We start from the raw sequence: 14,633 nt of genomic DNA on the forward strand, positions 1-14,633 counted from the left end.
GTGGGCTTTTTTGAGTCTTTTTTGGGGGTTTTTAAACTTCAGTGAAAAAGCAAAGTGAAAAGACTGAAGTATAGAGAGAAAGCGAGTGTAAATGTCGTGTAATTAGCATGTGGAGTGATAGAGAGAGAGAGAGAGAGAGAGAGAGAGAGAGAGGTAGGGACTGGATGATGTCTGGTGCAATCCTTTGCTTCCTGTCAAAGCTCCTGATATTCAGACTATTAATACTGTGTTTAACCACAACCTCACGCTCGATGATCTATGAGCACCGGTCGCTGTGAGAAAGCTGGTTAACCGCACAGGCAGCGACAGGGGGCATTAATACACGCGGCAAGGGCCTCGCTTCAGAGCGTGACACACTCGCGTGCCCTGACAGCCCTGCTGCCGTGCTAACGAGATAAAGGCTGTCTGCCTGATGTACTGTACACACACACACACACACACACACACACACACACACAAGCTGACAGAGGAATTGGCGCAAAAGAGAATGCTGCATTCCTCTCCATTTCTCCAGTCTCTGTCTATCCATCTTTTATGACGAGAGCTTCACATGAACACCGCACATCAAGTAGTATAACATGTATGTCCACTGTTTTTCCTAAAATCTTCTCTTTAACATCTGCATTTTTCATTTTTCCTTTAAGTGTAAGTCCACTTCGGAGTATATAATACACTTGGAGCACATTGTTAAGAAACACAAACTTATGCTACAGCTCATAAGGAAGCTATATATTTTTTCATGAAGAATTGTGATTCAAATCTTATATCTGAAATCAATTGTACCTTATGACTTCTTCGTCGCACATATTTAATCTATTAATATAATGTTTTGGGATTGAATTTTAATTGAATAAGTCCAATTCAGCAATTTTAATTATTATATTAGTCCTAAAGAGGTGTGTGTGTGGAGGGGGGGGGCAAAAAAAAAAAACAGAGCAGTCACCACTCATTATTAACGGAGAAGGAAAGCATATCCTCCAAACAGGAGAGATATGGAGCAATCCATCTTTCTCTCCCTCCCTTCCTCTCTCGTTCCCTGGCTCTGACGGTGAGGATGTAAGTGCCTGAGACAGATGTCTGCTGCCGCTTGTCTCAAAGCTCAACATGAGCTGCTGAGCTCGGCATACTCTAATTAAGATCAATATTTCAATTTTTAGTAAAAGAGCATGGGAAAGAGAGGGAGAACAAAGTGGGGGAGGACAGGGAAAAACATATATTTCCCTTTTTCCTCTGAAAAATCTGACTCAAATTGGAGGGGGGAAAAAAAGGGAAAGAATAAAAGGTCAAGTGTAATTTTTCTCCACCTCGATGGATTTCCCAGACATAAAAAAGACAAACTTATTACAACTCAGCAAAGAATCTACCCCATCAATAAAGATCATGCTTCCACTGCAAGTAGTTATTCATTAGTCTCGCACTACTCCATTATTTTTCCTTCCTTGCTCTCACCTTCATTCTTCATCTGGTTCAGGTACTTCTATAATATGAAACTGTTTCTTTGACAGACTCAATCTGATCGCTAGTTCCCCATGTGTCTGTCTTTTTTTTTCTTCCCTCGGTCCACCTATTTCCCTAAAAACTTTGCACAACTTTCATTCCTCTCATCTGTCTTCCCGTAATTTTCTGTTGCCGTTCCAGACTCACTTTTTTTTTTTTTTTTTGCTGTGTACTTCAAATGAAATGGATATGTAACCATCCCTACACAGTTAATGTTGAGCTGGCCTTTAAGATTATATTAGACCTACAAATGCCTGCTTTCCAAACCTGCCTTTGTTGGCCATGACCTCACATCTCTGGCTTAAACCGGAATAAATCCGTCTCACAAATTTCCTAGCCAAAGCCTCATCATCCTTCTCTCTTTGCGTCACGTTTCTCTTACCCTTAGGACCTGCTGATGTCCATTTTGCTTAAATCGGAAGAACTGCACCAGCAGCTAACTTCCAATATGCAAAGGCACAATGAAAGCCCTGACTTCAAAATTTATGTCTCAAGCCCTCAGACGCATCTACGCCCACTGTGACTCTGCTCCACTTGAATAGTCGACGCTGGATCTTCTTAAAGGTGGCCTTTTTAAAGCAGACTGCTTAGCTTGGACTTTAAGGTCCACTCCTGCTTATTTGATAAAACCCTCTGTAATGACTTAGTGCACCTCAAATACTCTGATATGATTTGTCCCTTCATCTCACATATTTTCCCCCCTTTTTCCTCCTCCGTAGGCAGATATGAGTCTTGAGAGCACCTGTATTTCACTTTGTCCAGCTTAGGCAGGAAATCTTACTCTACCACATTACATTAAATACACTATAGCCTCAAGCGGTCAGCTCTCCAGAGAACTGCTCCAAGGTCTTCACTAGTCTACTGGAGGCTCACATCCGGTCAATTAATCGGCAATTCTTTGTAATCCGGTATTTAAGTATTGTTTGGCTTTCTGATTGAAGTTGATGAAGTCTTGATCAAGGTGTATAATATTTAATATATGAATATTTATTGCAGCACTGTACCTGCTATACTACAAGTTGTATACAACTGTCCTCATTAACTGTAAAAGAAATTCCAGTCACCCCCCCTCAGCGCACTTTTATTTCATGAACCAATAATATCTCATCTATTTATTCCTGAACCTTCCACCACCGAGACATATTAGGTCCAAGCTGACATTATTTATACACCAACGTGTGTTTCTGAGTGATTTGAGATTTAGATTAAACCACAAAGCAGCAGTCACACATGATAAACTCTATACAAACTCAATTATACATATAATAACTAATAATTGTGTTTTATGATGAATTAAAAAAGCTGTCTTGATTGCTTTCACACAGATGACTAAAATCTTCTGAGGGGGTCTCTAAAGCTGAGATAAACTTTAGACATATTATGTAAACCAGCCTAACTTTTAACATACAAGCCTGTACTTTCTACAGTTCAGCTCATGGGGCAGATCTGGTGTGTTGGACGTTATGCAGCCCAGTGGATTCCCAGTATGATTAAAAACAACAGAAGAGTTTACTTAACCTTAACCTGTAGTAGGTTACTTAATTAATTAAAAGTGACGGTGTGTTCTGGTGTCATATCTTCCTTACACTAATCTTATTTTTTTTAACTTTCTCCTCCATGAAAAGATTAAGACACATGAGTCGGTGGGAATGGAGTGCGTTCAGCACGACTTAATTATTTGTCCATCCGTGCAGATGAGTCCACGTGCAATTAGAGGTTAATTGCATGAAAGCCTGAGAGCTCTACTGGGGACTAGATCATAATTAACTCATGGATCCTTTCCCCCTGTCCTTCCGGTGGAAATTGGGCTTTATTTTATTGTCATTTATAAGCGACATTAGTTCATCAAGGTGAACTGTTCAAACATGTAAAGAGCATTGGGGGAATGAGAAGCCATTAATACTGGACTTATGAAAGACTGTACATAAGCTCAGCAGTTTAAAACTAAAATCAGGACAAAATCAGGAAAGGGAGCAAAGTTTGTTGTTATTATACGACGAGGCTGCATTTAGAGAATATCTGATTTATTTCTTCATGCAAAATATCACACAATGACATCACTGAATTGTCCTCTGAGTTGCTCTACAGTTCGTAATACTACTCCTATTGGGTCAATAATAATTTAAACCAGTAGGATGCAGGTATGATTTAGAAACTTGACACTGCTTCCATGAGTACAATAACAACAATTTAAGATGTACAATAACCAAGTGCAATTGTTTGTGTGTTTGTTTGTGAAATTATTATTATTTTGTTTATATTATTATCTTATCTTATCTTATCTTATGATTAAGAGACTTTTCACCGTGCTACACTGTCGACTCCACCTTTTCTGTTAATAACTGTCAGTTAGTTATTTCTCATAGATTCCTTTGTTACTTTTTTTGTGTGTTATATCCTTAACTTTTCTTGTGGAACTACAATTAACCACTGCTCAGACATACAGTTTGCAATAATGCCTACCTGCCTGAACCTTAAATCTAGAGAATAAATCACTTTCTCAGATTGAGGGTCTGCCTCGTTAGGGTAGTGATTTTCATGGCTGCCTCTTTCTCACGTTTAACGTTACTGAATTCAGTACGATCTGCCATTAAATGTAGAACTATATTTATATTATCCCAAAGAAAGTGACAAATTCAGAAAAATTCAGAAAGCGGAAAATTAATTACTAGAAGATAATTAATTGATATTCATTTTCAGGTATGATCTCGTCACATAGAATACACCTGCATGCTTCTGTGTGTTTTACTAAAAGTTGTACTAAAACTATAACTTCGGATAAGTAGCATAGTAACTTGTTTTTAAGGATGAAGTCGGCTGTAATGAATCTACGGATTGTCCTGATTATGGCCAATTAGGACTTATGCTCTTAAACTTTCAGCAGCATCTGCATCACTCTAATAACTACAATATATGACTTCCCTATACAGTTTCAAATTAGTTTATTATTTAAATAACCATAGTACACATTATGTGTTTGTTTTAGGTTATTAATTTAGAAATGTACATTAGGGCTTATATTCAATGAACCGTTTATAATATAACTAATAATATGACCTTTTTTTTCTATTTATCATGTCAGATAATTGTTCAAAGGTGTTCAGCTATTTTGGAAAGTAGATCAAATTTGTAAATTCCAATAGCAAATATATATTAACAAGGCGTACTAAATATATCGACTTATTTGTGCACTGATTTATATTTTTATTTCATTTTTGCACCACACTTTATTAATACAATAATGAATCATAATAGCTATGAGCATCACTGTTCGTGCTAGGGCAATTATTACAGATTAAACTCGACCATGTTATGCCATTTTGGATGATGTTATATCAGGATATTTTTTGATGGATCACCTCAGACACACTGTCAACACACAACCTGGCTCTGCTTCTCACATTTCTCCATTTTCTCAAACTAACGCCTCTTCCCTTGGCCTCCGCTTCTCTGTATGCTAATTCACGCAGGTGTCGCTAGGGGGCGTGTCGAAGCTGGTCCTATGGACCCATGCAGGAATATGCAAATAACCCAGGCGCTGCATCTTCACATTGGTCAATGGATCTTACGCGGAGTGGGCGGGGTTTGACCAACTCGCTGTATAAATAAACTCATGTGCTGCTGCTCTCTGTATACTTCAGTGATACGGTGTGAAATCGGTGGGACAGAGAGAGAGAGAGAGAGAGAGAGAGAGAGAGAGAGAGAGCGCTGGAAGAAAAGAGTAAGCTGTTTACAGGGATCTACAGTTTCATGTATATATATTAAGCAAAAATATAAATATATATACATATATATATATATATACCAAAGCCATCCTGGCGGAGGAGAAGGTACTCGGGTAGCCTGGGATATCCGATGATAGACTTTAGTCCTCTTTCTGTGGGCTGTCCCATCGCTGGATCTTACTGTGAATTATTTTTTATGTGAGTGTGTTCTTGCTATGTTTCTTACTGACTTTCCTAAGCTAATCATTCCACCGAACTGGGCTGATTAAGTGGCTGATGGTTCCCTCGAGTTGTTGGTGACTGTTCCACGCGCGTGAGGAAACTTTCAGCTCCTGGTCCTTGTGTGAGGACTACAGAGCACAGCTGGAGAAAAGGGATATCCACAAAGTGCAAAGAGACTTCAGCAAAAAGTGTTTGGCATTTTCTGCATCTTACGATTCATCTGAAGACCAGGACCAGACAGGTCTGAAGGGCTGAATTCCTGTTCGTGCATTTTGACCTGAGCAAAGTTGTCAACAAGAGGAGTGCAGAGGCGACCTGGCAGGTGTACAAGTGAGTTTGCACGTGTGGTGGACGTCTAGTTCTGCTGCTATAAATAGAAGCCGTTCTACGCATTAAAAATCAGAGAAACAACAGCTGTAGAGTTGTGCGTGAAACGCCCCACCCTACCTGCACCGTCTTTACAGGACAGGACAGGACAGGGCCTCTCACTCCCACTCGCTTTGGCTCTGAGGCTGCACGTGTCCTCGCATGGACTGACATGGCCACGGACCTCGCCATGAGCGCTGACCTGCCCAACAGTCCCCTGGCCATCGAGTACGTGAACGACTTCGACCTCATGAAGTTTGAGGTGAAAAAAGAGCCTCCTGAGGCCGAGCGTTACTGCCACCGCTTACCGCCGGGCTCTCTGTCCTCCACGCCGATCAGCACGCCGTGCTCCTCCGTGCCTTCCTCGCCAAGTTTTTGCGCACCTAGTCCCGGCGCACAGCCCGTCCAGAACCTCGGAGTCAACAACAACAACAACAGCAGCAGCAGCAGCAATGGTGGAAACAACAGCAACAACAGTACTCAAGGCGCCTCGGGCAAGCCCCAGCTGGAGGACTTCTACTGGATCCCTAACTACCAGCACCACATCAGCCCCGAGGCTTTAAACCTGACCCCTGAGGACGCTGTGGAGGCTCTCATCGGCAACGCGCACCACCACCACCATCACCATCACCACCAGCCCTACGACACGTTCCGCGGGCAGCAGTACGTCGGCGAGGACCTGACGACCTCCTCGAACGGGTACCACCACGCGGCGCACGCCCACCACGCGCACCACCACCATCACGGCCACCACACGCACGCGCGCCTCGAAGACCGCTTCACGGACGAGCAGCTCGTCAGCATGACGGTGCGCGAGTTAAACCGGCAGCTGCGCGGCTTCAGCAAGGAGGAGGTGATCCGTCTGAAGCAGAAGCGGCGCACCCTGAAGAACCGCGGCTACGCGCAGTCATGCCGCTACAAGCGCGTGCAGCAGCGGCACATGCTCGAGACGGAGAAGTGCACGCTGCAGAACCAAGTAGAGCAACTCAAGCAGGACGTGGCGCGCCTGGCCAAAGAGAGGGACATGTACAAAGAAAAGTACGAGAAGCTTGCAGGCCGGACCTACAACGGCGGCAGCAGCAACACCAACCGGGACCCGTCCAGCGGCAATCACGGCAAAGCCTCATCGGCGGATTTCTTCATGTGAGAACTGTTTCAGGTCTTTTTTTTTTCTTTTATCCCACACAAACTGATTATTTTTTACTTTCGTTTTTATCTGAGTGTGACCTTGTTTTTTTATTCATTTAGGCTACAGTTCCTACACAGCAAAATCCCCGATGCTAAATTAACACCTGCAATGTTTTCTTAAAAATCTATCTGAAAAAGAGGTGCTAAAGCGTACCTATACCCTCAAGGGTAAAAAGATCTTTTCTAACTTTTCTGTGTGTCCTTTACCTAGAAATGTTCGTTTGAGGCATCATTTTCCACGCCATTTACGGTCCAATTATGTACCTTAAATCATCAAGGTACACTATGTCAACATTTTTCGGTGAAAGATACCGAATAAACGTTTAAACGATACCGACAAGGAAAACTATAGTTTAGTACCCTTCTGGGGGTACTTCTTTTGAGTTTGCATTTGTTAACCTAACACTGAGGATTCTGCTGTGTGCTTTTCAGAAAGAAAAAAAAAGCCAAGGACTCATTACATATTAACACAAGCAACACATGTCCAGTAACGCACACGCGATAGTCACTGCGCGTGATGGTGCACAATGACTGTTTGTGCGCGTGCTTTAGACTATCAACTATGTCTTAAAGGTAGTATGTTCATAGAGAAGCTATAAACGGACCTCACCTCTGACCTAAACGTGGACTCGCACATCATCACCTCCAGACACAAAATATTGTGCTTTCTGACTCAGTGTATCAGCATATAGCGTTTTTAGTATAAAAAAGTCTTACATGCTCACACAGCCAGCGGTGTATTGGTGTTCTCAGACTTTCTGAACAGTCTTAAAGGATGCGACAAACACGAAGCGCGAAACGTGTGGACCTGAAATGTTATTTATTTATTTATTTATTCTTTTTTTTTTTTTTTGGATCGGACTAAAGAGGAATTTGCAACCCAGTGAATGAATCAAAAAGGAGGGAAAAGGCAATACATTGTCGGACTTTTTTTTGGGAAGGTTGTACTCTGTAGTAACTCATGGACCTGAGAAGGAAGCATTGCAGCCTGCATCCACCCTCCAACCCTGCATGCGGGACATGTATGGTCACTAAATCTCCAAGCCCTTTGTATCTTTCCCACACACCTGGATGAAAAAAAGCATGGCCCTTAATCAGCCCCGTATCTTCCTCCTTCTCCATCTTATCTCTCTTCTAAGTCTGTCCTGAACAGTGTAATGTAACGTCTTTAGACTTTTAGTAAATATGCAGTTAAGGAATTGGAACACAACCCGAAAACTACAAGAGTCCAGGGAGGTTTAATCACCAGTGTAACGCGTCCGAGCCTAATATTCTCTTCTTTTCTTTTCTTTTTTTAACGTTCAAAGTAACAGAATTGTGCCACATAGATTCAATGAACTGAGCCAGATTTTACTTATTTATTCTCACAATGTGTAAATATGTAGAAATCAGTTAGTGTGTTCATTTTGAATTATTTTTCCCCCCAATTATTATTATTATTATTTTTTTTTGCTTGTTTATTAAAAAACATCTTAACTGCAATGTTTGTATGTAAAAGCATGCAAATAGATCAACGATATTCTTTCTATCGAATATGTACAATATATAAGAAGAGATGCATTGCCCACTGCACTGGAACAGAAGGAATTGGGAATATGCTGCGATCTAAGGTGACATAAAATACTTGGACTTCACATCCAATAATATATTCAAGGACAAATTTTAATGTGCATTTCTTTGTTGTGCTTCTAAATAATTACCAATCGAACTGAAAAGGAATTTTGGATTAATTGCTAGATGCGCAAAAAGATCCTACATTTCTAACAAAACAGCCATGCTTGAACTGATTCTTTTAAGTTGAATGAATGCAAGTTATGGCGATAAGTAGATTTTATCACATGGTAAAAAAAAAAAATAATGATGCTCTAAAATATGCTGCGTTATTTTGTTAGCTTGACAGAGTATACTCCTGACCAGTTAATTGCTCCTAGGCAGAATCATAACACCAATACAACGTAGTTCACTTTAAAATATTTACTATGAGCTAAACAAAATGTGATGGTTGTTTAAGAGGAGTTCAGAATATGTGGGGGGAAAAAAGTGCAATATAGGTGACCACAGCATATTGATAACAACCCAAAGTCCTGTCTCAGTAGCCTACATGCAAAAAATCCAACACCGTAATTAAGTACTTAAGAATGATACATAGCATCATTGGAATTTTTCTCCAGTGGAGTGTCAGTCAGATCTTCCTCCTGTATATGAGGTTTTCTTTGGGAATGTCACCAGGAAGTCAGTTCATCCTCCTGCTTCAGGCAGAACGCAGTGTGAGCGCAGTCTCTCTGTACATCACTTTCATATGGAGCACATGGAGGCTTGAGATGACCTTGGCTCAGAGATGGGCTGTATGTGTAAAAAACTGTATATATATGATTTCTATATATTTATTCTAGAAACATCTAATGTCCTCTACGTGTCAATACGTCCAATCTGAAATGTTTCTGAATGGAATGTTGTTCAGAATCTTGTTTTCATAAAGTTTAATAAAAAGTTGTGTCAAACGCGGTTTTCGTTCAGTCAGTGCCTCCGAATGATCTGATTGCTAAATTGTGCCTCAACGACAACTAAACGATATTTAATTTCATTGAATTAATTTGTATTAATAGCTGATGGCATGAGAATTTCAATACAATCTTTATTTCTAAAAAAAATTATTAATAAAATATCGTAATTAAACACTGAATTTAAACAGGTATTTTTCTGCTCTCTGATGTTTACCATTAGGAGATAATGTTGTTATATAAATGTTGCTGCATTTACATTTCCTTTTTTTTTCTATTCACTTTATTAATTTATTTGCAATTTAATGTAATTCGAGCTCACAAGTCCGATTTCGGCGTTTTTGCGCATAACATTTCTGTGCGTAATTATTCATTTAAAATGTTTAATTATTGTCCGGGAAAACTACTCAAAAATGACCAGCTTAATCAACGCATTATTATTATTATTATTATTATTATTATTATTATTATTATTATTATTATTATTATTATTAGATTTTATTTGATTTTATTGCTATTATTATTTGTTGCTCTTCTTCTTCTTTTTGTAATTAACGGCATAAGAAAAGATATAAAGTTCATAAAGTAAAAATCGCGTATAGACACAAAGGCGCACAAAAGTCCTGCTCATTTTTATATATCTTGATAAAAGTGATGAATCTCTTTTAGCTGATTAATTGACGGGGTCTTGTCTCAAAGCGCACACCAGGATCCTAAATAGCATGTCAGTAACAGTAAGGCACCACAGGTGCTAACTCTACTATGCGCTTCGCCACAGACGCAGTGATTTATCGCTCTGTTCGGAAATTGATCTATCTGATCGTATCTACACACTCATTTATCTCTGAGAGCGATTTTTTACCAGCTGGTAATCTGTACGATCTCTCATTTCCGAAAGAGTGGAAATAATGTGAATCCGAACCGAGAAATAAACCCGAAATGAAAGATCCAACTGAGTATCAGGACCCATGGATCACAATATTTTAATACAGTCTTTTAATAAAAACGATCATGTTGTTTGCATACAATCACGCGTCATATGAAACATTCTGTATTTAAATGGAGTTGTCTGTAGTCTTCTTGAACGAAATTTGACTACAGACCCGTCTCTTAACAGAATGAAAGCAGGCAGATTAGAAGTAGCCTCTGGCTGATACTTTATCAACAGACAGAGTTGGTGTTGGCTCAGTGTTGGCACAAACCTGGCTAATGAGCAATTTAGACACTTTCCAAATTCAGTCTAATTAGCCTGAGAAAATCCATTCCATTGGCTGCATACTTAGGCAACTAGATAGTGCTCTCTTGGAAAAGATGGAAAAGACATATGCCATATTTGTTTACTAAATCGTTTTTCTTTCATGTGTATTTATTAAAATGATTTACAATTATTTTAGAATTTTGAATGTGAAGCTAAAGACTGAATTAAATGCTTCACATCTATTTATAACAACTGCATGCATTCCTTTATTCCACTTGTTGTCCATCACCGCTTGTGCTGAAACATACACTCTCTTGCTGAAATGTTGAAAGAGTTGATGTTCTCAGTAAGAGTGGAATGGTCATTATGTGCATTCTATTTGCTCTCCAAAATGACTGTTTGTAGTGCTGTTTTCAGTGAGCTCGCTGTGAGAGAGACTGTGAATACGAGTGAGCCGTGGGAGAGGAGTGTTTGACCGAATCTAACCTGTTGTGGACTTAAACAGTCTCAAGCTTCAGAGTGTCTTCCCTATACGACACATAGCTTTTTGATTATTGCATTACAATATTGAACTCACGACTACGATGTACATTGTATGGTCAAAGGTATGTGGACACCTGAATTTCACTCTAATATGTGTTTGTTGAAAATCCTATTCCAGATTTAGTCTCCCTTTTGCTGTCACCACCCTTCTGGGAAGGATTTGCATTAGATGTTGGAGCGTGGCTGTGGGGATTTGTGCTTTCATTTAGCCACAAGAGCCTTATTGAGGTCAGGCTCTGATGTTAGGTGAGATCTAGGGTTCAGTAAGTGTTCCAGTTCGTGCCGAAGGTGTTCACTGGGGTTGAGGTCAGGGCTCTGTGCAGACCACTCAAGTTCTTCCACTCTAAACTTTGGCAAACCATGTCTTCATGGAGCTTTCTTTGTGTTCAGGGGTGTTGTGATGCTGGAGCATGTTTGGGCCTCTTAGATCTATTATCTAAAGCTACAGCAAACGAAGACAGCCTTATACAACAGTTTGGGAAAGGACCAGATATGGGTGTGACGGTCAGGTGTCTGCAAACTTTTGGTCATATAATGTATTAGGAGCAATTTGAAATTTTATTATAATTATAATGATTTTCTTTTAATGTAGACAGAAATTTGTGATACAGAAACTTCAATATTATTCATATTTAAATAGGCTTAGTGTATGTTTTAAAATAAATGGGCTGTGGCAGTTTCTCTGGAATATACAAACACGTTTTCTTGATACTTTTGTCGATTGGAGCAGATGTTGCTGCTTTCTTTGGAGAACTAACATTGACGTTTCAATAATGACTCCATTTGAAAATGTCCCTTTATGGATGCGTTGACAAAAATATAACTGTGCTCCAAGTCTCTTACTTAAAGCCTGCTTCGGGTTATAAATACGGCATTTGTCATTGTTGCTCATGCTGGCCAGGCTGTATTTATAAGCCTGCTGTGGCTATGTAGATACGTATGTCTCTTAGCGTTCAGTCAAAGCCGATGCTCAGACTCAGCACTGCTCTTCTCCTTCGTATAGCTTGTGCTGAGTCAGAGGGCCAGTGTGTGTGACACGATCACTTCACCCTCATAGAGAATCTGGCACACACACAATTCGGTTCAAGTGTGTGTGTGTGTGTGTGTGTGTGTTTCCGTATTTATTTCCATTTTTACTCTATACTGTGCATATATTTTTAATGAATCTGTACAGTATTGTGCACAAACATACGCTGATCCACAGACCATGATGTACATTAGGAATTAAATGTGTGTAATAATAGGTGACGTTTTCCCAATGTGTACGCAATGTGATCTTCAGCTATAGTGTGCACTTGGAAAGGAGAACAAGAGAAAAAGAAGACAGAAGAGTGGAAATCGAGAGAGGTAGAGGAAGAGCTTCTGTGTTCTCTGGCGTCTCGGCTGCACTGCCGATGAGATTCCCCTGTAGTCAGCGTCTCTACGGGCTCGGTTTACGGGAGACGCAGACAACACACCCACACAACCACAATGGACAACCAGTTCACACACTCACAGTACACAGCGCGAGTGTGTGCGGCTGATGCACACTTACTGAAGCCGCTGCACAGGGCCAAACCTGAACACTGTAGGTTTGCACTTTAGAATGTTTAACATTTTATGATAGGCATTTCAACATTTGTTTTTAAAATCCTTTTGTTTAGAGGTTTGGCTGAGAACACAGGACGAAAGCAGGCTGTGAATGAATGCATATGAACACTTGTTTACAAAATCATGACAAGACACTAACAGTGTAGTCCAATCAGTAAGTGATCACTGGTTAGGCAAATAATACATAAGCTTAATATTTACTTGTTTAATCAATTTTTAAAAGGTGAATCAACCTAAGACCATGATTGAGATGATCTTTGATCTGACTGACATCGCAAGATTAAACTGACCAGTTTAATCAATCAAATACCTCGTAAAATCTTAAAATCAAATTATTTCTAATTATTTTCACATTGATGTGTGAATTTCTTTAACACCTCATGCTTGAAACATCCATTCCCAGCAATAACCTATGATAGGTTATGAGAAATATACAGAGCTTTATTTGAGTCCTGCAACATCTCCTGAACAAAATAGAAAAGAGTGCATTCTTTCATTATTTTTTCTAATGACATTATCATTAACTCAAAAAGTCACAAAGTGTAACCCAAAATAAGAGATTATTCATTCTTAACATTGCTAGAAGATTAAGAAACATAAAGCGGTTATCTTTGACCTCACCCCAGTCTTTGAACCACTGGAGTATAATGTGTTTGGAAAGTCATATGAAACTCTAACCTTGTGCTTAACCCTGACATTAAGCTCTGCAACTCTTTATATATATCGAGCTGTATAAATTGTCATAAATTTGCATGTACGAGGCAATGTTTTTTTTTTGTCCCCACTGACCACTGGACAAATTATGAACACTTTCAGAACATGACATTAAGCATTATTATTCCCCTAATCAGAGCTCTATTAATGAGTGGACTATTGCTATTGGTGCTTGTCATTATTTTACACCAAAGAACTAACCGTGTCTTATTGCACTCCCCGTAGCTCCTTTTGCTCTCCCATGTTGGGAAATAACAGAGTGCTGTGGCAGCTGAACCCCTAAACAAATCGACAGCTTGATAAATCGCCTATGAAGCTCTATTAACGCTCAGGAGGTATTAATAATTATTTAGTCCGCTTTCAGGATTGAGTGAGTGACCTACAGGGCACACACAGCGTGCACTCTCCAAACGGCGGCGAAGTCATTACCGTGTAGCGTCTCCTCCCCCCAACACACACACACACACTTTCTCTCAACCAGAGGAGACTCGGCACAGCCCCGATGCGCTGAAGGGAAGAAGGAAAAAAGCAATTTCCCGGTGTTGAGCGGCAGAGCCCGAGCTCTCGCGCTGCGCAGCCGGCTGTCACAAACACACCCGCGCGCTGACACGCTCCATGCTGAATAGACAAAGCGAAAACATGCTATCACAGGGGAAAAATGTGCAACCCTAAGCGATTTTTGGGGGGTGGTGGAGGGGCGTTTTAGTTTATTGTTTGAGCGCAACCTAAAATCAACAAATAAATAAACAAACAGAGGAACAAACGGTGGCCTAAATGTGGAATTTGAGCTGATTAGAAGCTCCGAGAGGCAGAGACATGGATCCTCACACAGGATACCAATTAGTGTGTGAAAAGGGCTTCTGTCAGTCATCTGCCTCGTCAACAGCACAACTTCCCAGTTGCTTTGTGGGTAAACAGCTGCTTGGGAAAAAAAAAGTGTCACAGTTATTTTGCTAAAGCAGTAAAACAAGCTCTGCTGTTTTTTTAAACACATTCACGCGCGCGCGCACAAGGTGTACAATGGATCTTTGGGCAGTATCAATCAGCTGTATAAAGTACAGTTCAATATTGAAGAAAAACATGATGGGA

General features: G+C 40.2%; 1 protein-coding gene across 1 annotated transcript; it reads left to right on the forward strand.

Moving 5' to 3' along the window:
- The first annotated feature begins 4,802 nt into the window (after window positions 1-4,802).
- On the forward strand, window positions 4,803-12,761 carry mafaa (MAF bZIP transcription factor Aa). Its single transcript, XM_058402182.1, is given in 5 exon segments — window positions 4,803-6,953; window positions 11,359-11,440; window positions 11,443-11,483; window positions 11,485-11,528; window positions 12,523-12,761. Coding segments are annotated over 5 exon segments (1,254 nt in total). The 5' UTR covers window positions 4,803-5,982; the 3' UTR covers window positions 12,639-12,761.
- Window positions 12,762-14,633: the final 1,872 nt, after the last annotated feature.

The sequence above is a fragment of the Hemibagrus wyckioides genome, linkage group LG11, assembly GCF_019097595.1.
Source record: "Hemibagrus wyckioides isolate EC202008001 linkage group LG11, SWU_Hwy_1.0, whole genome shotgun sequence".
Taxonomy (NCBI): domain Eukaryota; kingdom Metazoa; phylum Chordata; class Actinopteri; order Siluriformes; family Bagridae; genus Hemibagrus; species Hemibagrus wyckioides.